The sequence below is a fragment of the Pongo abelii genome, chromosome 10 (assembly GCF_028885655.2).
Source record: "Pongo abelii isolate AG06213 chromosome 10, NHGRI_mPonAbe1-v2.0_pri, whole genome shotgun sequence".
Taxonomy (NCBI): Eukaryota; Metazoa; Chordata; class Mammalia; order Primates; family Hominidae; genus Pongo; species Pongo abelii.
The window spans coordinates 131,749,383-131,773,182 of record NC_071995.2 but is presented as its reverse complement, the minus strand read 5'-3'; the positions used below and the strand labels follow the sequence as shown (position 1 = coordinate 131,773,182).

The 23,800-nt window shown below is 53.1% G+C and overlaps 2 protein-coding genes and 1 long non-coding RNA gene across 8 annotated transcripts in view; 2 read left to right on the top strand and 1 right to left on the bottom strand.

The window, feature by feature from the left end:
• Positions 1 to 14,221, top strand: part of GOLGA3 (golgin A3) — a 48,773-nt gene extending 34,552 nt beyond the window's left edge. For all 3 annotated transcript variants that reach the window (XM_024257351.2, XM_024257350.2, XM_054528477.2), the window contains exons 16-23: positions 867 to 1,064; positions 2,386 to 2,502; positions 5,401 to 5,540; positions 6,184 to 6,316; positions 6,533 to 6,655; positions 7,587 to 7,751; positions 8,583 to 8,746; positions 9,803 to 14,221. In XM_024257351.2, coding sequence (XP_024113119.2) covers positions 867 to 1,064; positions 2,386 to 2,502; positions 5,401 to 5,540; positions 6,184 to 6,316; positions 6,533 to 6,655; positions 7,587 to 7,751; positions 8,583 to 8,746; positions 9,803 to 9,992 — 1,230 coding nt within the window. In that variant the 3' untranslated portion in view covers positions 9,993 to 14,221. The remainder of the gene's footprint in view (positions 1 to 866; positions 1,065 to 2,385; positions 2,503 to 5,400; positions 5,541 to 6,183; positions 6,317 to 6,532; positions 6,656 to 7,586; positions 7,752 to 8,582; positions 8,747 to 9,802) is intronic.
• Positions 12,453 to 21,262, bottom strand: LOC134759539 (uncharacterized). Its single transcript, XR_010135856.1, has 2 exons — positions 18,780 to 21,262; positions 12,453 to 14,964 (listed from the first exon to the last, which is right to left on the bottom strand). It is a non-coding gene; the product is annotated as an uncharacterized LOC134759539 (long non-coding RNA).
• Positions 21,263 to 21,561: 299 nt separating this feature from the next.
• The window catches only part of ANKLE2 (ankyrin repeat and LEM domain containing 2), a 44,041-nt gene continuing 41,802 nt past the window's right edge, over positions 21,562 to 23,800 (top strand). Inside the window, exon 1 of one of the 4 annotated variants that reach the window (XM_024256679.3) lies at positions 21,562 to 21,697. Coding sequence is in view for 3 of the 4 variants with exons in the window: in XM_063712369.1 (XP_063568439.1) it covers positions 21,605 to 21,785 (181 nt within the window). In the remaining variant the exon portion in view is untranslated. Of the gene's footprint in view, positions 21,786 to 21,906; positions 23,147 to 23,800 lie in introns of those variants that run through there. The other 3 variants (XM_063712369.1, XM_024256678.3, XM_054528476.2) reach the window with 3 other exon arrangements.

The window sequence follows — 23,800 nt, the reverse complement described above, 5'->3', positions numbered from 1 at the left end:
CTTGGCCATGGGGAGGAATGAGAGGGGCCTGGGGAAGCAACTGACCACGACAGCCTTCAGATCATGAAGGAAGCACAGTCCTGTGGTGTCCATCGCTGGTCCGTGTGGTGTCCATTGCAGGGTCGTGTGGTGTCCATCGCTGGTTGTGTGGTGTCCATTGTTCTGTTATTGTTTTTGTTGTCTTGAGACAGTCTCACTCTGTCATTCAGGCGGGAGTGCACGATCTTGGCTCACCACAGCCTCCGCTTCCCAGGTTCCAGTGATTCTCCCACCTCATTCTCCTGAGTAGCTGGAACTACAGGTGCTCGCCACCACACCTGGATAATTTCTGTAGTTTTGGTAGAGACAGGGTTTCATCATGTTGGCTAGGCTGGTCTCAAACCCCTGACCTCCCAAAGTGCTGGGATTACAGGCGTGAGTCACCGTGCCCAGCCCATTGCTGTGTTTTAGTTTTCGATGTTTCTTTTCTTTTTTTCTTTTTTTTGAGACGGAGTCTCGCTGTGTTGCCTAGGCTGGAGTGCAGGGGCACGATCTCAGCTCACTGCAACCTCCACCTCCTGGGTTCAAGCGATTCTCCTGCCTCGGCCTCCTGAGTAGCTGGGACTAGAGGCATGTGCCACAACAGTGGCTAATTTTTGTATTTTCAGTAGGGACAGGGTTTCACCATGTTGGCCAGGCTGGTCTCAAACTCCTGACCTCAGGTGATCCCCCTGCCTCGGCCTCCCAACGTGCTGGGATTACAGGCATGAGCCTCCACGCCTGGCCCAAGTTTTCTCTGTTTCTTGTTGAAAACTCACCTGTTTCTGGGGTATGTGAACTCCACTCACCAGTGCGGGTAATTTCACAGTGACGTTGGTATGTTTCAGCTTCAAGAATCCAGAGGCTTTAGGAAGAAGATAAAACGCCTCGAGGAGTCAAACAAGAAGTTGGCTCTTGAATTAGAGCACGAGAAAGGGAAGCTTACGGGCCTTGGACAGTCCAACGCAGCTCTGCGAGAACACAACAGCATCCTAGAAACAGCTTTGGCCAAGAGGGAGGCAGACCTAGTCCAGTTGAACCTTCAGGTATTCAAACTCGTCAAACTCACGCCAGCAGCAGTGTGAGAGTTGCTGGAGCTGCGTGCACTCCAAGAATCTCACCCAGATTCAGTCACCTGTGCCGACCCCTAGCCCACCTGGCCTGCAGCCGAGAGAACAGGCTCAGGGGTCCGGGTGACCACAGCCCTGGGTCCCCAGCAGTTGGTGCAGGGCTGGGCTCTCTGAGGTGAGGCGGGAGCCCCTGCGTGTGCTCAGTTCACCTGTTTAGTTGAGGGGCAGACCTGCTTAGTCGGGGGGTAGACCTGCTTAGTTGGGGGGCAGACCTGCTTAGTCGGGGGGCAGACCTGCTTAGTTGAGGGGTAGACCTTCCATGCGGGTGTGGCTGAGTTCCATTCCCAGACGGTGACATTGTTTGTGGGGGGCACTTAACAAGAGGTTCACACAGTTCAGAACTGGGACTTGAACCCTCACCTGGTTCTCACTCAGCTACTTAGTCTCCACAGCCTCTGGATTGAGGACCAGGCTGGGCATTTCAGGGAAATCCTGGGGGCCAGATCGAGCTGTTGGTGTTGACTATCCCATCTTAGTTCCATATTTTGCCCTAGTTCCCACCACTTCTGTTCTTTTTGTACCCCGGCTGCAGCCCCTGATTTGTATGTAGTTTTTGAGTTCCCAGCCACCATGTTCCATTTTTTTGTTGTTGTTGTTGTTGTTGTTAGTAATATGGAGTCTCACTCTGTCTCTCAGGCTGGAGTGCAGTGGTGCAATCTTGGCTCCCTGCCTCCCGAGTTCAAGCGATTCTCCTGCCTCGGCCTCCGGTATAGCTGGGACTACAGGCGTGCACCACTGCGCCCAGCTAATTTTTTGTATTTTTAGTAGAGACGAGGTTTCACTCTGTTAGCCAGGATGGTCTTGATTTTCTGACCGTCATCCACCTGCCTCGGCCTCCCAAAGTGCTGGGATTACAGGCGTGAGCCACCGCGCCCGGCCCATTCTTTTTTTTTTTGAGACAGGGTCTGGCTCTTGCCTGGAGTGGAGGGCAGTGCGGTGGTACCATCATAGCTCACTGCATCCTCAACCTCCTGGGCTCCAGCGATCCTCCTGCCCCGGCCTCTGGAGCCGTGGGGCCCACAGGCGTGCCACGTTCTTGAGTGCGGCCCTGTGATCATGCTCCCGCAACCTAGGATTCTGTTTTTGTCATAGATTCTTCAGAAGTGGAGTTTCCTTTACCTCCCTGGTGTGTGCCTGCGCCTGTGATGTGACATGTGTCACGTTGCCTGCTGTAGCAGCCTTGTGTGTTTGTAATTTTGACGTCCTTCCTTATCTGTCCTCCTGCAATCTGATCTAGGTGCAGGCAGTTTTGCAGCGCAAAGAAGAGGAGGATCGCCAGATGAAGCATCTTGTCCAGGCCCTGCAGGCCTCACTAGAGAAGGAGAAGGAGAAGGTGAACAGCCTCAAGGAGCAGGTGCGTGCCACCTTCCGGCTCACAGGGCGTTCCAGAGGACGCTCCAGTGCCTAAAAATCCATGCAGGGTCCTTCACACACCAGCCTCCTTCCAGCAGTTACACAGCAAAGGTGCGTTGCAGTTGTTGGTGACGGAGGCCGCAGAGCACCTGTTCTGGTCCTTAGAAGGTGGCGTTAGATTAAATGGCGGTGCAGCTGTGAGGGCCTGGGGCCAATGAGCTCCGCTTGCATGTGTATTTATATTGTGCTGGGAATGGTGTCCTGTATGTCGTGTTGCATTGCGAAAGCAAACTTGAGAATAGCATAGGATCCCATTTGTGTTCGGCAGATAAGAGGGGTGGTTCTGTGGACCCTTCTCTGTGTAGAGAGCTGTCTTGCCGTGGCTGGCCCCTGCCCTGCTTCAGGTGTTCACTGACACATTGGTCAAGTCGCCAGCAGAGGCCCATCCTGACCCCCAGGTGCCCTGTCTGGGCCCTGCTCCTCCATTAGAACGCTGCTTCTTGCTGGCTACCTCCGCCACACCTGGCACAGAGCAGCTACTCCTAGCACGCTTGCCGTGTGTGTGCACGTGGGGGGTGTGTGTGCACATGTGTGCCTGGAGGTGTGGTGTGTGTGCACGTGGGGGGCTGTGCATGCAAGGGTTGTGATGTCTCCACACACGTGTGTGCCCAGGGTGTGTGTGTGCGCACGTGGGGGGCTGTGCGTGCAAGGGTTGTGATGTCTGTACACACGTGTGTGCCTGGGGTGTGGTGTGTGTGTATGTGCGCGGAGGGGCGTGTCTGTGCAAGGGCTGGGGTGTGGTGTGTGTGTATGTGCGCGGGCGGGGGGGGGTGTCCGTGCAAGGGCTGTGGTGTGTGTGCCTGGGGTGTGGTGTGTGTGCATGCATTTGATGTTCATGTATATGTAGAAAATTTCTAGGAGGAACACAAGAAATAACTGGTTGTCTCTAGAGAAAGGCAGGAAAGAACATCACTTTTCCTTTAAATCCCATTTGAATTGAACTTGTAAAAAAATAATTGCTTCACAATTCAAACTTTTTGGCCTAACAGTGAAGCTTCTGTTGTTCCTATGACCTGGCTTTGCCACAGCCTTTAAGAACTTTTCTATGATAATGTAATTGAGATAAAAAGAAAAAGATTCTTGATTTTTTTAAGAGGTGAAACAATAAAGTTTCTTTATAAATAGAATTAATTTTAAGATGTGGCAGGTGGCCGGGCACGGTGGCTCACGCCTGTAATCCCAGCACTTCGGGAGGCTGAGGCAGGCGGATCACCTGAGGTTGGGAGTTCAAGACCAGGCTGACCAACATGGAGAAACCCTGTCTCTACTATGAATACAAAATTAGCCTGGCATGGTGGCACATGCCTGAAGTCCTAGCTACTCGGGAGGCTGAGGCAGGAGAATCGCTTGAACCCAGGAGGCGGAGGTTGTGGTGAGCCAAGATCATACCATTGCACTCCAGCTTGGGCAATAAGAGGGAAACTCTGTCTCAAAAAAAAAAAAAATGTGGCAGGAATATTTTAATAGGAGCAGTTAACAGCTTTCTCTTGGCCCCACAGGCCTCATCCACCCGGCCGTTTAACCCTTGCCTGGCGCCTGCTGCAGGGCCGTGGTTCAGGCTGGCTCACACGGCGCCCCAGCTCTCCAGCTTTTGCTCCACGGTTAGGGTTCACTGAATGTTTTTCGGTTTTTTTTTTTGTTTTTTTTTTTTAGATGGAGTCTCACTCTGTCGCCAGGCTGGAGTGCAGTGGTGCGATCTTGGTTCACTGTAACCTCCGCCTCCTGGGTTCAAGTGATTCTCCTGCCTCAGCCTCCCCAGTAGCTGGAACTACAGGCGTGCACCACCACACCTGGCTAATTTTTTGTATTTTAGTAGAGATGGGGTTTCACCATATTAGCCAGGATGGTCTCGATCTCCTGACCTGATGACCTGCCCGCCTTGGCCTTCCAGTTAATTTTATTCTTACTTTTTAAATGTATTTATTTATTTTATTTTATTATTTTTATTTATTTATTTTTTATTATTTTATTTTTTTTGAGATTTTGAGATGGCGTCTCGCTTTGTCGCCCAGGCCGGAGCGCAGTGGTGCGATCTCGGCTCACTGCAAGCTCCACCTCCCGGGTTCACACCATTCTCCTGCCTCAGCCTCCTGAGTAGCTGGGACTACAGGCACCCGCCACCACGCCCGGCTAATTTTTTGTATTTTTAGTAGAGACGGGGTTTCCCCGTGTTAGCCAGGATGGTCTCGATCTCCTGACCTCGTGATCCACCCGCCTCGGCCTCCCACAGTGCTGGGATTACAGGCATTAGCCACCGCGCCCGGCCTATGGTCTCAATCTCCTGACCTTGTGATCCGCCCGCCTCGGCCTCCCACAGTGCTAGGATTACAGGCATGAGCCTCCGCACCTGGCCTATTTGTTTCATTTTTGAGACCAGGTCTCACTCTGTCACCCCGGCTGGAGTGCAGTGGCGCGATCACAGCTCCCTGCAGCCTGGAACTCCTGAGCTCAAGTGATCCTTCCACCTCAGCCTCCTGAGTACCTGGAACCACCATGCCCTGCTAATTTTTTTATTTTTTGTGGAGACAGGGTCTTGCTATGTTGTCCAGGCTGTGAATACACTGGAAGAACACTATAAAAACTATTTAGACCGAGAAATCTCGAATAAATGTGTTCATTCAACAGATAGCAGCAGCCACATAAGTGTGCACTTGCTGCGTGCCGAGCTCCAGGTCAGGTGGTTTCATCTTTACAAGGAACTTGACAGGCCTGTGGAGAAGCACACGCTGGCAGCCAGGACGTGCACGGGGCTGGGAGTGGATTCACCTCCTGCGCCCGGCATGTCGTAAAGCTGTGGGTATCACGCAGGGCATGGACAACGTGGCTTCCTTCCTCCTAGGTGGCCGCTGCCAAGGTGGAAGCCGGGCATAACCGCCGCCACTTCAAGGCGGCCTCCTTGGAGCTGAGTGAGGTGAAGAAGGAGCTGCAGGCCAAGGAACACCTGGTGCAGAAGCTGCAGGCTGAGGCCGATGACCTTCAGTGAGTGCCTGAGCCCCGCCAGCCCTCAAACATGGCTGTCCTGGCAATGGGCGGGGTCTAATTCACACCTTCAGCACAGCGAGGGTCATCTATATTTTGCAAATTGCCAAGTACTTGAGTGAATCATAGGAGTAGAAGGCACCCAGCCTCTGTCCCCAGAAGCCTGAGCCTCACTCACTGCCCCGTGTCCTCCCCCAAGAGAGAAAGCGCCCCAGCAGGAGTACTTAGCTTCAGGTCAGAGGCGGGAAGGGGCAGTCGGCGCGGGGCTGATGCTGTGGCTCTGTGGGCCCCATGCACTATGGTCTCAGGGCTGGCACTCTCTGGGATCTGTGAGGGGTGCCGGCGAAGTGAGTCTCCGGGATCTGTGAGGGGTGCCGGCGAAGTGAGTCTCTGGGATCTGTGAGGGGTGCTGGTGAAGTGAGTGTCTGGGATCTGTGAGGGGTGCCGGCGAAGTGTGAGTCTCAGGTGCTTCATGAGGACTGCCCGAGTGCACACTGTGGGCACCAAGCATGGCTGCAGCACTTAGTCCACAGCAGACGGCCTGCCAGGACGGACGCCTTCCACAGGCAGCGTTTCCCAGCGGGAGGGCACAGCACACTGGAGGAGCGCGGCGATTCCCTTCTTTCTTGTTTTGTTATGCTAGGATTCGGGAGGGGAAACATTCCCAGGAGATAGCACAGTTCCAAGCAGAGCTGGCCGAGGCCCGCGCGCAGCTCCAGCTCCTGCAGAAGCAGCTGGACGAGCAGCTCAGCAAACAGCCCGTGGGAAACCAAGAGGTGACGGTTCATGGGGGCTGGACTCACAGGGCTGGACTCGCAGGGCTGGACTCACCGGGTGCCCTGGGTGACTTCACTCCATCCTGCTTGGGGAGGAACAGTGATGGTTTTCTGAATATGGTATTAAAAGATAAACCGAAACACAGCTAGAGCCGTTTTCCAGGGCAGTAAAGCCACTTTAATGTTCTTTTGGCCATGTGACTTTCCCCTCTTTAGATGGAAAATCTCAAATGGGAGGTGGATCAGAAAGAAAGAGAAATCCAGTCCTTGAAGCAGCAGCTGGACTTGACGGAGCAGCAGGGCAGGAAGGAACTGGAAGGGCTACAGCAGCTGCTGCAGGTACCTGTGTGAGGCGCTGGGCACAGGCGGGAGCAGCAGGGAGGAAGGAGCTGGAGGGGCTACAGCACCTGCTGCAGGTACCTGTGTGAGGCGCTGGGCACAGGCGGGAGCAGCACTTCCAGGGCAGCCTCTGGTTCCTGTGCCGTGCAGCCTGCGGCCAGGCAGTGCTCCCTGGCAGCTGGCGCCCTCGTCCAGTGGGGCGCTCGCAAAGTCACCTGGTCCACGTCATGCGGCAGGACAGAGGCAGGGGCGAAGCCTGGGCCGGCTCCAATCCCTTGGCCACGCTGTGTGTCACAGACCAAGAACGTGATTTCATGGACTCCAGCAAATGGGAGGGTGCATGGGAAAAGTTTGCCAATTTGCGATAAACTTCTCGACAAAGAACTCAGGGTTCGGTCTTGACTGCCCAGGAAAGGAGTGTAATTGCTAAGTCCCCCTTGTAAATGAGGGGCTTGAGTCACAGTGAGAATTTATTTATAGACATAGGCCGAGAAGCGTCCATCATCCAGAAATTCAAAACTTGGCCAGGCCTGGTGGCTCACACCTGTAGTCCCAGCACTTGGGCGGTGAGCTGTGGTTGGACCACTGCACTCCAGCCTGGATGACAGAGTGAGACCCTGTGTCTAAAAAAAACAAAAACAAAAATCCAAAAATCTGAAACTTTCTGAGCATCAACATGACAAAGGAAATGATCATTGGAACATTTCAAATTTTTGGATTATGGATACTCAGCTGGTAGTTGTAATGCAAATATTCAAAATTCCAAAATTTGACACACTTCTGGTCCTGAGCATTTTGGACCTGGACTGGCATCATCTAGATGGCGCCGAGGAGGACATACGTGTGCTTAACCTATGAAAATACAAACTCGGATCTTGGAAGGATGTTTAAGATGTGTTAGCTTTTAAAAATCTGACTTCATTTTCCACAGAATGTCAAGTCTGAGTTGGAGATGGCCCAGGAGGATCTGTCCATGACCCAGAAGGATAAATTTATGCTCCAGGCAAAAGTGTCAGAGCTGAAGAACAACATGAAGACCCTGCTCCAGCAGAACCAGCAGCTCAAGCTGGACCTACGCCGTGGCGCGGCCAAGACGGTACTCAGGCCCGCATCCCCCCCGGGGTAGCCGATGTGCGCTGTAGATGCTCTTGGACAGGCTGGCAGACGTGTTAGTCATTCAGACATAAACGGATTTGTTTAGCCCACATTGAGCAGCTGCTGTGTAGTCAGTGATAATGGGGTATCCTGCTCAGGTGACAGATGAAATCATTTCATTCTGGTTTCATTCATCCAACAGCATTTTCCTCGTTCCGTGAATTCAAATACCACTTTGTTATAATGTGCTTTGTAAAGCAGATGAGCGGTGGTCTGTGACTCGGCAGTCCCTGCTGTGTGTGAAGGGCTGGGGCCCGGGAGCTGTGCCCAGGTGCCTGGCGTTTTTCTGTGCTCAGTCCACGTCCATGTTTTCCAGGAGGCAGGTGGGAGGGCAGTGCTCAGATTCAGAGGCCGTTCAGCGTCGTGTGCTTATCAGTGGAAAAAGTTTGAAGTCCTAGAAAAGGGAGCCTAAGTTGGAAAATTTACTTAATTTCTTAAGGAAATTCCACATCAAGGTCTTGAGTCTCTGATGGGAGAAGCGTCTGGGAGAGCTGTAGTCTGCGGCTCGGCCCCATCCTCCCGCAGACCCAGGAGTTAGGTTGTCTCTGCTTTGCTCTGGTTTTGTGCCTTAGGAATAAAGGTGTTTCCTCAGCCAGCTATTCTGGAGCTCCAAGGACTGTCGTGCTGTGCTGCCACGGTGGCCAGGATGGTCCCCTTCCCAGAGGCCCCACGTCCACCAGTTGAGGGAGGCCTGTCTGCCACATGCTGTGCTAGTGAGACTGACCCGAGGGAGGGGATGGTGAGAAAGCTGATCATGTGCTTTTAAAAACAGAGAAAGGAGCCGAAAGGCGAGGCCAGCTCTTCCAACCCTGCCACGCCCATCAAGATCCCAGACTGCCCAGTTCCCGCCTCGCTGCTGGAGGAGCTGCTGAGGCCACCGCCCGCCGTGAGCAAGGAGCCCCTCAAGAACCTGAACAGCTGCCTCCAGCAGCTCAAGTAGGACCATATTCCGTGCTGCACTTCAGCTAGTCTTAAAGATTAATGCCCTCTTTAGCTGGGAGGACACTCCTGGTGCCAGTACTCAGTGAGTGCCCAGCAGAGTTTGAGCAGGTTTATATAAGGGTGGGGGACTCGCACACATAGCCTCTGAGGTTTATATAAGGGAGGGGACTTGCACACACAGTCTCTGAGGTTTATATAAAGGTGGGGGAACTCACACAGCCTCTGACGTTTATATAAAGTGGGGGACTCACACACACAGCCTCTGAGGTTTATATAAAGGGGGGGACTCGCATACACAGCCTCTGAGGTTTATATAAAGTGGGAGGGACTCAGCCTCTGAGGTTTATATAAAGGGGGAGGGGGACTCACAGCCTCTGAGGTTTACATAAAGGGGGGGACTCGCACACACAGCCTCTGAGGTTTATATAAGGGAGACACTTGCACACACAGCCTCTGAGGTTTATATAAAGGGGGGGAACTCACACAGCCTCTGAGGTTTTCTTAAAGGGGGGGACTTGCACGCACAGCCTCAGGTTTATATAAAGGGGGAGGGGGACTCACACAGCCTCTGAGGTTTATATAAAGGGGGAGGGGGACTCACAGCCTCTGAGGTTTATATAAAGGTGGGGGGAAACTCGCACACCCAGCCTGTGAACTCATAGGTGGAAACTGCCTGGAGTTCAACTACCCTGATAGGCCCTGAGAAGATGGAAGGCCACACACGGTGCACCTGGCAGCCTGAGGCTGAGCCAAGTGTGTAGGGCGGAGCCAGGCGCCCCGAGGGCAGGTAACGGAGTGGAAGTCGCGTGTGCCAGGCCTCAGTGACAGCTTCCACCCCACCGCCTGGTCAGGACCGATCCTTGAGCCTGTGTCCTCTGCACAGTGTAGAGAACGGTGCCGAGAACAGCTGAGCTTCTGTGGTCTCGGTTGGTTTGTGGATCCCCGAAGGCACCCAGGTCCACTCAGGTGCTAGCGAGTGACGCTGTCCCCAGGTGGCGCGTTCTGCCTGGCACTTGTGTGATCTGGGCCTTCTTTCTTCTTCTGTCCCAGGCAGGAGATGGACAGCCTGCAGCGCCAGATGGAGGAGCACACCATGACGGTGCACGAGTCTCTGTCCTCGTGGACTCCGGTGGAGCCAGCCACTGCCAGCCCTGTGCCCCCTGGGGGTCACGCCGGCCCACGCGGCGACGCACAGAGACACAGTCAGAGCAGGGCTTCCAAAGAAGGTCCGGGAGAGTGACTGCTGCGGACTTGCCTCCGTGTGCCGCTGCCCCAGAATGCTCTCTTATCAATGTTATTTATTTGACTGTGTGGTCGATGTTTTTCTAAGACATGAAATTTAAGTTTTGTTTTGCCTTTAACAAGGAGTAAAATATATAGCAGAATGAGAGCCAAGGATTAGAAAAACATTCGAAGATCACAATTAGCTTTTCCCATGGAATGACCAACTCTTAAAAGCCTAATAGGCTCTCGGCGAGGAGCTCTGAACGTGTCTGAAGGGTTACTTGTAGGACGTGTCTTCTGAGCGGCCACCGATGCTGCTGTCTGCGGGTGACGGAGAGGCTGCATAACTGGGAGAAGCTGCGTGACAGGGTCTGCGGCACCGCGCCTGGCCAGGCTGGCTGCAGTTTCTCATTTCCCTGTTCCATTCAGTAAGAGCTTTACTTTTCTGCAGAAATGAAATTTTATTTGTACCTTTGGCTTTTTACTTGTTTTTTTGGATAGCCATCCCACCATAGGATGTGTACATAAATACTGAAGATCATAATCCAGTCTTTTTTTTTTTTTTTTTTTTTTTTTTTGAGACAGAGTCTCGCTTTGTTGCCCAGGCTGGAGTGCACACTCTCCGCTCACTGCAAGCTCCGCCTTCCAGGTTCATGCGATTCTCCTGCCTCAGCCTCTGGAGTAGCTGGGATTACACGCTTGCACCACTATGCCAGGCTAATGTTTGTATTTTTAGTAGCGATGGGGTTTCACCATGTTGGCCAGGATGGTCTCAATCTCCTGACCTCAAGTGATCTGCCCATCTCAGCCTCCCAAAGTGCTGGGATTACAGGCGTGAGCCACTGCGCCCGGCCTGTAACCCAATCTTTAAGAAGCATATGCTCATATTATTTAAGAAGAACCTACTTATTATTGATTGCCTTTTGAAAATTTGTTGGGAATAATTTACCTGTAGGATTTAGGGATGTCAGTCAGAAAATTCTATTCTAAGAAATATAATTATTTTATTTACCTTCTAAAGCCAAATATTCTTACACAGAAAGGTCCTCTGTTGTTCCGGTTTTACTTTGTTGCTGAGGATCTTTCCTTCCTGCTGGTCTCTTCCTCTCAGGCCACTGGCCCTGTGTGATTCCACCATGGCTGGCCACCGGGAAGGGGCAGCTTGGACCCTTGGTCAGGCCTGACGGCCATCAGGAGACACAAGGACACTGAGGCCCCGTATCTGATCTGACCTTTGGGGGGCACAGGGAGAGGCCAGAGGGAGAGGAAGGAGGGTGGAGGAGGAGGAGGAGAGTGGGCCAGGGGCTCCCTGCAGCGACTCCTGCGGTTTCCCCTGGAGTCAGCCAGATGTAGATCGCAGGCGGTAACAAGCCTCACACTTCTGTTCCCCAAGTGAAAATCTTTACCAGTGTCTGTCGGAGCGCCTGTACTCGTGTGTAGGAGCACCTGTACTTGTGCAGTCATCAAGAGAAGTCCTGGATCCTTTGTGGTTACACCAGCATCATGTGGCGAGCAGAGGCGATTTCCGGAAGAGACAGGCAGGCACCGTGAGGAAGGTGGCTGTGGTCTCCCAGGGTGTCTCAGAAACAGATGGCCTTATTTAAAATCAGCACTACGTGTGTGAGATCTTCTGTTTCCCACCCCAAATCCTGAAACACTGCAGACACTGGCTGACTGGGAGAGTTGGGGTCTGTAAGTTGTCCCCTAGTTTGCTAAGAAAACCTAAAATAATATTTATTATATGAGTTAGGAGAGAGAGAATGGGTCCGCGTGGCCTCCTTTGCAGATGTACTGGTCTGAAATGAGGTTCTGAGTCACTGGCCAGGCCAGATGTGCTCATGTCCGTGTCTTGTGTCTGTTTTGTGGAGAAAACAGTATGGTGTGTTTTAAGCATTTGTGTTCTGTTGTAATATACTTTTAGAAGGTTAATTGGTAAGGTTAAGGTAGCATTAACCACAAAGATGTTTGGTATTTAAAAAATATTCTCTAGCAAATATTGGAATTTCCAAAATATATATATCATTTGTACAGGGTTAATTTTGAAATAATACTTGAAAATTTCATTATAAATATATCCTACTTTTTATCTTAAGTTGAAGATGTTATTTACTAAATTGTTCTTGTACTATTAGAAAAAAAATGGCAATTTACGTTCTTATTTATTTTGGCTGTACTACCCCTTTGTTTTAATTTTAAAATCAAGAAATCGGGCCGGGCGCGGTGGCTCATGCCTGTAATCCCAGCACTTTGGGAGGCCGAGGCGGGTGGATCACCTGAGGTCAAGAGTTCCAGACCATCCTGGCCAACATGGCAAAATGCCGTCTTTACTAAAAATAAAAAATTAGCTGGGTGTGGTAGTGCGCACCTATAATCCCAGCTGCTAGGGAGGCTGAGGCAGGAGAATCACTTGAACCCGGGAGGCAAAGCTTGCAGTGAGCCGAGATGGCGCCACTGCACTCCAGCCTGGGCAACAGAGTGAGACTCCATCTCAAAAATAAATAAATAAATGATTTAAAAAAATTTAAAATCGAGAAATCACACATTCAGTGGGGAGCGACTTCTCCTTGCTTATGAAAAGTCCTCGAGTGAGTGATGTTCACTGTGTATTTTTTTTTCTCTTAGGACAAACTAATTCTGAAAATACCGAAGGGAAAGTAGCTCTATGTTTCTCACCCCAGTTTTCCTGAGTGTGCGCCCTCAGGTGCGATGCCTCCCCCAGCGCTCTGTGGCCGCCGGTGCCAGGGCCCCCTCTGGTTTGGCAGGGTCTGGCTGCCTTTGCTCCCCGCAGTGAGTCTTTTGGTGTTTTCATGCACAGCTTGTGCTTCTGGATCTGAGGCCTCTCGTGTTCACGCAGACGCTGCCTTCAGGCTTCCTTCCTTAAGAAGACGCTTAAAAGAGGAAGTTGGATTTTTTTTTTTTTTTTTTTTTTGAGACAGAGTCTCGCTCTGTCGCCCAGGCTGGAGTGCAGTGGCGTGATCTCTGCTCACTGCAAGCTCCGCTTTCTGGGTTCAAGTGATTCTCCTGCCTCATTCTCTCCAGTAGCTGGGATTACAGGTGCCCGCCACCACGCCAGCCTAATTTTTGTATTTTTAGAGGGGCGGAGTTCCACCATGTTGGCCAGGCTGGTCTTGAACTCTTGACCTCAGATGATCCTGAGCCTCAGCCTTCCAAAGTGCTGGAATTATAGGCGTGAACCACCGCCCCCGGCTGAAGTTGGATTTTTAAATTGCTTTTTTTATTGTTGAGGTTTTTTTCTTATCTCCAAGGGACTCTCCCGGCACTTCTACCTCCCAGAGTTACTTCAGTGCGTAAAGTTTGAATTATTTTGTTCTTGTGGGCAGAAGTGGGAATGATGGAATATCCTCACGGAAAAGGCAGTGAAGTTGGGAGTATTGCTTAGAAAACGGTCACCAGCGCATTATGTGGCGTGTTCATCCCCACGCCGTGTGTCACAGGCTAGGGCGGCGTGTTCATCCCCACGTGTGTCACAGGCTAGGGCACTTCACGATGTCACTACTTGTTTTTCTGACGTTCCAAAAACAATGTAACTTGGTTTTCATGTGTTTTTCCATGGTGTATGTGAGATTGATGCTACAGGTCTTACGGACTCACACCCGTTCCCACTCTTTGCAATATGGATCAGGCAGTGTTTTCGATAGGATGTGAAATGGACTCTCCTCGGGTGGGTCCAGCAGGGGCCCTGCCCACCAGAACACAGTCCGTGCTGTGCTGCGCTGCGGTAGGGAGCTTGCCCTCAACTCTCCTTGGTGTAGGGTTCCCAAAACATAGAGTCCTAGTTCCCTGAGGTCTTTAAAAACAAAAACAGAATGTTGTATGTGAAGATTCTAGGAGGGGAGGGACCAGCAAATCTGAGAGAGAACCGTCCTGGGGCCTCCCTTTGAGGAGCCCTCTGATGTGAGGAGGGACTTGAGTGATGCTGTGGTGTGAGGTGTTCTGAGCTCACTGACCAGAAGGTCCAGGTGAATCTTGTCATACAGTGATCTCAGGCTCTCACAGGATCCTGAGGGAAATGTGTTAGAGGGTCTGGAAAATTCAGTGCTTTTGAGTTATTTGTTTTTATTAAAAATTTCCTCACAAAAGAGTCCTCAAGTTGTGGCTGTTCTTGGGAAAGGGGTCACCGTGTCTGACAAAGTGTAACTTTAAAAAGCACGTTGATTTTTTACAAATGTAAGTGTGCTTGGGAATTCCTTAAATTTTGTGCAATAAACTATTTTTTGGTAAAGATTTTCATATTCATTGGAAGCTTCATTTTAATATTTATATTTTGTCATCTGGCAGTAACTTTTTAATCTCATGTTATTACACACTCTGTTCAACACGTGCTTTAGAAGAGAATTCTACTGTCCTGCCAATTTCTGGCAGGAGTGAAGCAAACTTCTGTGGCTTGTGACCACGGCAGACGCGCGGCACCGCCTCCTCCGTCCTTGGCCCACGCTTCGCTTTGCCCGTTGCCATTTGCCAGGAATACAGAAGGAGGGGGAGCAAGCTTCCCGGTGAACCAGGGGAAGGATGGTGACCACTCTGTGCTGCGCCTCCTGAACTGGGTCTCATCATCCAGGTGCTGCCCTCTGCTGGGCCTCCCCAGTGACAGTGGGGTCATGACTCTCAGACCTCAGCAATGTGACTTCTCAGATTCTTGTCTTTTTCATCCGTACTTTGATTTTGGCCATTAAGAGTTAACCAGGTGTAAGCTGGGCATGGTGGCTCACGCCTGTAATCCCAGCACTTTGGGAGGCTGGGGGAGGGGGGGTCACCTGAGGTCAGGAGTTCAAGACCAGCCTGGCCAACATGGTGAAACTCCACCTCTACTAAACAAAAAATTAGCCCAGGCGTGGTGGCGGGTGCCTGTAATCCCCACTAGTCAGGAGGCTGAGGCAGAAGAATCGCTTGAACTCGGCGGGCAGAGGTTGCAGTGAGCCGAGATCACACCACTGCACTCCAGCCTGGGTGACAGAGCGTGACTCCGTCTAAAAAAGAAAAAAGTGAGTTAACCCAGTACAGAGTTTTCAGTTAGACGTTATTAGAGGCCAACATGGTTTAAAAAGTACAGAAAAGGGGCAGGAAGTGGTGGTCGCTGGGCTTGGCCCTGTGGGATTAATGTACTTTTTCCTGTGAGCGTTACCAGCTTCTGTACCCAGAGAATTGCTACACAGATCAGAGTAAAAATTCCCTGACCACCTTCTGTGGTCTTAACTTTCTGAAATATTAAGGATATAATTTTTTTTTTTGTCTATAGTAACCCTTAAGGGGACATGTATGTATCTGAACTTTTTCCTTTTCTCCATGGAGTTGCTACGTGTTTGCAGGCACTGCACTGACAGGTGTATTTTAAGCTGTGTCTGTCTCAGCAGCTCAAAGCTCCACGCTGCATCCTGCTACGGAGCTCAGCAGTGGGTGTCAGGAGTGGTTTTGGCAGAGATGGATGGGTCACTTCTTCCTGGCTTAGAGTGGCGGCAGGTACTGTCAATTTGGGTTGAGTGTAGGACAGAGGACGTATCGCTGATGGGAAGCTCAGGACTCTTTTTTTTTTTTTTTTTTTGAGACGGAGTCTCACTCTGTCGCCTAGGCTGGAGTGCAGTGGCATGATCTCGGCTCACTGCAAGCTCCGCCTCCCAGGTTCACGCCATTCTCCTGCCTCAGCCTCCTGAGTAGCTGGGACTACAGGCTCCCGCCACCACGCCCAGCTAATTTCTTTTTGTATTTTAGTAGAGAACGGGGTTTCACCGTGTTGGCCAGGATGGTCTCGATCTCCTGACCTCGTCATCTGCTCGCCTCGGTCTCCCAAAGTGCTGCGGTTACAGGCGTGAAGGAGGCTCAGAATTTAAAAATCACCAGGTCACTCAGAAATCTGAGACCTCAGGTAGTATTAGGAAGCAGGCCAGGCGCAGTGGCTCATGCCTGTAATCCCAGCGCTTTGGGAGGCTGCCTTCAAGGTCAGGAATTTGAAACCAGCCTGGCTAACATGGTGAAACCCCATCTCTACTAAAAATACAAAAATTAGCCAGGCGTGGTGATGGGCGCCTGTAATCACAGCTACTCAGGAGCCTGAGGCAGGAGAATCGCTTGAAGCCGGGAGGTGGAGGCTGCCGTGAGTGGAGTTCGTGCCGTTGCAACTCCAGCCTGGGCAACAAAGTTGAGAATCGAGATTAAAAAAAAAAACAGGAAGCAGATGATGGGGGAAACTAAGACGACTATTTACACTCCCGCCGTCTAGCTTGATGGATAAACATGACAGTTGCTGGCAGTGTCCCCAAGCCTCTCCTAGATGACGAGAGCAATTCCCAGCACTTGGTGGCGTCTACAGTCAGGAGCATTTGTTGGAACTTGGCGGCCTCTACACATGCTTCCGTCTGAGGGTGAATGCTGCAGGTTGCGATAAAAAGCATACTTGGGCAGTGGCCTTTCTCCTGGACACAGGGCGATGTTAAAACTGCTGCTGGGCCGCCTCTGCCCATGTTTGCAACGCCCTCTGCTCACCTGTGTGTGGGGGCGTCCTACAGCCCTCCCCCTGGCAGTGCCCTCTTCTCCTGTGTGTGGGGGCATCCTACAGCCCTCCCCCTGGCAGTGCCCACTTGCTGCCGGCGACCTTCGCAGTGTCCACGTCGCTAAGGTCTGACTCCATCTGAAGTGAGGGCTGAAGGTGGCGGAGCCTCTGGGAGGCGTGAAGGCCGATCGTGGGCGCCCGAGGCAGCTGAGGGCTGGCGATGCCTCCGTTACTGATGAGGTGGGAACCTCTAGCCCCAAAGGCAGCATGTCCCTGGCAGCACCTGGGGAGGCAGCTCTGGGCGCACCACCAGGATGCCCATCTCCGTGGCCCTCGGCTCAGGGATTTGCAGGAGATTGCTGGGCTTTTCTACACATCGTCAGGGTTGGATTTCACCTTCACATGAAATAGATATATTTTGAGATGGAGTTTCACTCGTTGCCCAGGCTGGAGTGCAGTGTCTCGATCTCGGCTCACTGCAACCTCTGCCTCCCGGGTTCAAGTGATTCTCCTGCCTCAGCCTCCCGAGTAGCTGGGATTACAGGCTCCTGCCACCACACCCAGCTAATTTTTGTATTTTTAGTAGAGATGGGGTTTCACCATTTTGGTCAGGCTGGTCTCGAACCCCTGACCTCAGGTGATTCACCCGTCTCTGCCTCCCAAAGTGCTGGGATTACAGGCGTGAGCCACCGTGCCCGGCCCACAGTGAAATATTTTTGAGTGTCATGTCTAAGTGCCCTGAAACCCACAGAAGGACAATCTTGTCTCTGCTCACGGAGCCTCCCACAGCACTTCAATTGTTGCAAGATTTCCTTCTGAGCGTTAAATGTGCATTTCTGGAGACTGGATAGATATGTCAAGTGTATCTTCCCAGTGCTTTCAAAAATGCCCCATCTTCACCCAGAAAACAGACCCCGCCACCTGCCTGTCCCTGCAGCTGGTCGTCTGATGGTCACAGCCGCAGCGACCCTGCCGCCCTCATTCCCCTGCATCAGCCCAGGTCCCACCAGGTTCTGGAGCCTGTACGTTTCCACTCAGGGCCGTTATCTCCACCTGAGGGCCTCTGGCGTCCTGCAGTTGCCATCCCTGCCCCTGCATTTCCTCTGCTGAACCACTTGGCCTGGGCTGTTTTCCTGACTAGACCCTACTGTATGTAACATATGGCTGGGTTTCTACAAGTGCTAAATAGCCACTGATAACAGACTTAATGGACACACAGCGTTTAAGGAAATCCAATTAATATTGAAAAAGAAGGGGAAGAAAAAAAATTAGCTACTCCCTGCTCATCAAGGGCTTTTCCCAGCACGATGGGAGTAAATCCTCGAGCTGTGAGACTTCAGCTTCCGCTCAGTCCCTGGGGCTCACGTGGCCCCTTTGTGATCTGGGATTCAGCTTCCGCTCAGTCCCTGGGGCTCACACGGCCCCTTTGTGATCTGGGATTCAGCTTCCGCTCAGTCCCTGGGGCTCACACGGCCCCTTTGTGATCTGGGATTCAGCTTCCGCTCAGTCCCTGGGGCTCACACGGCCCCTTTGTGATCTGGGATTCAGCTTCCGCTCAGTCACTGGGGCTCACACGGCCCCTTTGTGATCTGGGATTCAGCTTCCGCTCAGTCCCTGGGGCTCACACGGCCCCTTTGTGATCTGGGATTCAGCTTCCGCTCAGTCCCTGGGGCTCACACGGCCCCTTTGTGATCTCGGATCAGAAATGAAGTAGAAGTTAAACTACAACTAGGAATAAAATCAGGGCCGGGAGCGGTGGCTCACGCCTGTAATCCCAGCACTTTGGGAGGCCAAGTCCGGCAGATCACAAGGTCAAAAGATCGAGACCATCCTGGCTAACACGGTGAAACCCCATCTCAACTAAAATACAAAAAATTAGTCGGGCGTGGTGGCGGGCACCTGTAGTCCCAGCTACTTGGGAGGCTGAGGCAGGAGAATGGCGTGAACCCGGGAGGCGGAGCTTGCAGTGAGCCGAGATCATGACACTGCACTCCAGCCTGGGCGACAGAGCGAGACTCCGTCTCAAAAGAAAAAAACAATTCAGAATGGCTCTCAGAAAAGGCCGTTGATTCTAATAAGTTTCATTTTGTTCATTCACTGGAAATCCACTTCTACCTGCAGGAGTTTACATCTCAAAGTTTTTCATTTCTACCTAAACAGTAGCTAATATAGGGTTGGCTTCTGAACAGTGGAGTTGTTCTCCATGTTTTCCTGTGATTGTTCCTTTCTCATTTAACTGGGAGTGGATGCATTAGATGGGGGTGAGGGCATGGCCCTATCAGAACCCTGGCTGCTTACCTGGATTCCACAGAAGTCCTGGTGTCAAGGCTGGTGGAGCTGCTGCACCGGAGACCCTCAAGCATGAAAACAGGATTGACCAGGACAGTCTCACAGTGACGAGAACAAAAGTGCCTTCCATCTCCACTAATCCACAGCGTCCACCTGCCCGAGAACAGCTCTCCCGGTCCCACCTTCCGTCCCGCTCTGAGGCGAGCAGGGAGAGAAGACAGGAATGCGCATTGTGGGCGCTCGGGCTCCGTGGCCTCGTCCGTCACCGTCCATCCACTCTCCGCTGCCTTTGCTTAGTCATGTGGCCGCTGGATGTGTTCAGGAGATGGCAGCGTCTCCACTGCCCACTGAGAGCTTCTGTTATTAAGAAGAAGCTCTTAATAACTTAATGGAGAGTGGACGCTGGGTGTCAACAGTTGACTACAGCTGACCGTTTAACAAATCAGCTCTAAAGCCCTTCATGTATGGAGGCTCCGTAACAAGGACTTACGTAATTACCTTTTTATGTATGTATGTATGTACTTGTTTATTCATTTATTTTTGAGACAGGGTCTCTCTCTCCCAAGCTGGAGAGCAATGGCGCAATCTTGGCTCACTGCAGCCTTGACCTCCCAGGCTCAAGTAATCCTCCCTCCTCAAGGCATGTGCCACCACGTTCAGCTAATTTTTTAAATTTTCAGCACAGACAGCGTCTCGCCGTATTGCCCAGGCTGGTCTCCACCTCCTGGGCTCAAGCGATCCTCCTGTCTCAGCTTCCCAAAGTGCTGGCATTACAAGCGTGAGCCACCGTGCCCACGCCTTGGGCCTCTTCTAAGGGAAGTATATAAGGCTCTATCCTGTGACCTATCACCTCCACAAGCCCCACATCCTAATACCATCACCTTGGGGGTTAGGGTTTCTTTTTTTTTTGAGACAGTCTCACTCTGTCACCCAGGCTGGAGTGCAGTGGCGCGATCTTGGGTCACTGCAAGCTCCACCTCCCGGGTTCATGCCATTCTCTTGCCTCAGCCTCCCGAGTAGCTGGGACTACAAGCACCTGCCACCATGCCCGGCTAATTTTTTGTATTTTTTAGTAAAGACGGGGTTTCACTGTGTTAGCCGGGATGGTCTCGATCTCCTACCTCGTGATCCGCCCACCTCGGCCTCCCAAAGTGCTGGGATTACAGGCATGAGCCACCACGCCCGGACAAGGGGGGTTAGGGTTTCAACATACGAACGTTGGGGACAGACACTCAGAATACAGCAGAGGTATACGTTTAACTTGAAAGAAACTGCCTCACTATTTTCCAAAGTGGTTAACTCAGTGTTTGCTCTTGCCAGCAAAATTTGATATTGCCAATTTTTAAATTTTAGCCATTCTGGTGGATTTCAAACAGCATCTCATCGTGGTTTGAATTTCCATTTCACCCATCTTCAAATTTACTGACCCTTTCTTCTGTAGTGCCCAACCAACCATTAGTACCATCCAATGATATTTTTTGAGATGGGGTCTTGCTATGTTGGTCAGGCTGGCGTGCAGTGGCTATTCACAGGCGAGATCACGCTCACGGCAGCCTCGAACTCCCGGACTGAAACCACCATCACCCCTCACGCTCCAGAGTTGCTGGGACTACAGACCTGAGCCACCTCGCTCAGATCAATTATGTTTTTAACCAAGGATATCAATTATATTTTTCAGGTCTTTCATTTTCATTTAGTAATATATAAATTAGGCGGGGCGCGGTGGCTCACGCCTGTAATCCCAGCACTTTGGGAGGCCGAGGCTGGTGGATCACTTGACATCAGGAGTTCGAGACCAGTCTGGCCAACATGATGAAACCCCGTCTCTACTAAACATGCAAAAATTAGCCAGGCCTGGTGGTGGGCACCTGTAATCCCAGCTACTTGGGAGGCTGAGGCAGGAGAATCGCTTGAGCCCAGGAGGCGGAAGCTGCAGTGAGCCGAGATCGCGCCACTGCACTTCAGCTGGCGACAGAGCAAGACACCGCATCAAAAAATAAATAAAAAATCTAAATTACATACAGTAAAATCCTCCTTCCCGTTTTCGAGACAGGGGCTCACTATTAGGTTGGTGCAAAAGTAACTGCGGCTTTTACCATGAGTTTCAAAATATTTGCCCAGGCTGGTCTCGAGCTCCCGGGCCCTGGGGATCCTCCCGCCTCGCCTCTCAAGGCGCTGGGACTCCGGACGTAGCCGCCGCGCACGGCAAAATCCACGCTTTCGACTGCGCGTCAGGGCCGCTTGGTGAAGGGGCGGGAAGCTCCGGCGGCCTCCCCAGCGCCGGCCGCCCGTTCTGCGGGTTCGCAGGAAAGTGAGAGGCGCCCCCTCACTCCTGCTCCAGGACGGGACGGCGGCCGCAAACGGTCCTCGGGCTCGGAGCACACGAACCCAGCGGCCGCACGCCCGGCAGCCCACTTCGCTCTCGGAGACGCGCAGCGCCTCACGGACGCCAGGCGCGGGCCGGGAGGTGCAAAGAAGCGCCGCCCCGCGCCCGGCCCCGCCCTGGTGGCCCCCCCCGGCCCCAGCCGCGGTCCCCGCCCGCGCATTGCGCTCCCCGCGCCGCGCCGGTCCCAGGACCCCGCGTCGGGCTGCCCGCGCCCCGCCTGCCGCGCCCGCCCGTCCGCTCGCCCGGCCCCGCCCGCTTGGGGCCCAGGGCCGGGGCCGCGCCCTCGCCGGGCCTCTGTGAGCGGGGCTGCCGCCCGTGTCCCCCGCTTCGCCCCGGCCGCCTCGAGCGCGGCGCCGTCAGGCTGGGCGCGGGCAGCCCGGCGCGGGGTCCTGGGACGGGCGCGGCGCGGGGCGCGGGCTCCGCGGCGGCTGCGGCCCGGGCGGCGGCGATGCTGTGGCCGCGGCTGGCGGCGGCCGAGTGGGCGGCGCTGGCCTGGGAGCTGCTGGGCGCCTCGGTGCTGCTGATCGCTGTGCGGTGGCTGGTACGGCGGCTGGGCCCGCGGCCGGGGGGTCTGGGCCGCAGCGGGACCCCAGTTCCTCCGCCAAGCGCGGCCGCCGCCCCCGCCCCAGGTAAGGCCCAGGCGGTCGCTGGGCCCCCGCACCCTGGCCCCCTTCCGCGCCCCGACGCCCTCCTCGGGCCCGGGTCCCGGGCCGCGCCCCTCGAGCTCCTGGAGCCGGCAGCAGTTGGGCGAGGCCGCCGGAGCAACCAGGGCCGCTCGGGAAAGGCCATTCCGGCCGCGGAAAGGGCAGTTGCGGGAGACTTGGCTTCCCGGGGCGGGGGCGGAGGGGCCACGCCGGGTTCGGGGGTGAGAGCTTTTCCGGGCCCGGGAGCAGCCTCCGGGGAAGGCGGCGGGGGCCCGGCGAGGCGTTAGCGGAGGAGACTCTTGCTGCAGTCTATCGAGACCTGGGGAGGGATGGCCCAAAGCGGGGCGGCGCGGCGCGGGGAGGAAGCCCCTGGGTCCCGGATGTGTTTGGAATGTGAAGCCACTGCAGTTACTGGTCATTGAACATAAGGCAGAGACGGAAAAGGCAAATGTAACTTAGGGGTTTGGGGCCAGAGGAAACGGGAGAAGGTGGCCATTTATTGCTTTGGGTAGACTGTCGGGTCTGGGTGATGTGGAGATCAGAGGTGGGTTTTGGTCCTTTTAAGTTTGAGGTAAATGATACAGTGAACTGTGTATCTCACCTCCATTCCCTTTTCCTGGCATACAGCTCCTGAAATCCCGGGAACCTCCAAAGTGATGTCTTTTGTAGGCTGAGTGGACTGGTGGCCGGCAGCCCCTAGGGAGCTTCTGGATGGGGCTGGTCGCAGGAAAGACCGAGGCAGGGTTAGAGGTTCTGGGGACTTTCAGTCCCACCCCCAACCTCCGGGGAGGGGAGAGGGGTGAAGGTTGAGTTGATCAGCAGTGGCTGATGAATCATGCCTGTGAAATGAAGTCTCTGTAAAAACCCAAAAGGGCTGGCTTCAGGGAGCTTCCAGATAGTACGTGGGGGTTCCTGGAGGCGGTGCCCAGAGAGGCCCTGAATTTCCAAGCGCTTCCCCCCGGTTTTACCTCACGCATCTCTTCACCTGTATTCTTTGTAATCCTTTATACTCTGCTGGTAAGTGTAAGTAAAACATGTCTGTGAGTTCGGGAGCCACTCTAGCAAATTACCGCAACCTGAGGAGGTCACCGGGTTACACCCCGTCAGTCCGAAGCGCAGGTCAAACAACGTGGGCACTGGAAATGGGGGGCAGTTTTGTGGGGCTGAGCCCCTAACCTGTGGGGTCTGCTGGTATCTCCGGGAAGACGCTGTCAGAATAGATGACTGAATTAGGATGACAGACGACACCCAGCCTGTGTCCACTGCAGAACTGATGACCTGCGTGATTCGTGGGGAGAAAACCCCCACATATCTGGCGTCTGAAGCATGTTGCAAGACTAGTGGGGGTAACTGAGTTTGTTTTTACTCTAAATTGTCAGACTGTTAGTCACTGCGGAGCGGTGCTTTCTGATGATTGAGTGGGGATTCCTCTCCAATTGTGTGAGTTTGTGTCCTGGCCCTACCACTTTTTTTTTTTTTAAGATGGAGTCTCACTCTGTCGCCCAGGCTGGAGTGCAGTGGTGCGATCTCGGCTCACTGCAAGCTCCTTCTCCCGGGTTCAAGCGATTCTCCTGCCTCAGCCTCCCGAGTAGCTGGGATTACAGGCGCCTGCCATCACGCCCGGATGATTTTTCTATTTTTAGTAGAGAGGGGCTTTCACCTTGTTGGCCAGGATGGTCTCGAATTCCTGGCCTCAGGTGATCCACCTGCCTCAGCCTCCCAAAATGCTGGGATTACAGGTGTGAGCCATCGCACCGGGCCCTACCACTTATTGCTGGAGGCTTAACCTGTTTTCAGCCTGCTCATTTAGGAATAGGAATGATAGTAATACCTGGTTAGGCTTTTTTGGGAGTTGGGTAAGTGCAGCACTTGGTATGTGTTAAGCACCTCTCAGTGCTGTTACTGTCACCACCGGCATCATCCAGGCAGAGCTGCGGACAAGGTGGCGGGGGGTGAGGCCGGTGTTTTGAGAATGGCTGAAATAAAAAATACTGATATTT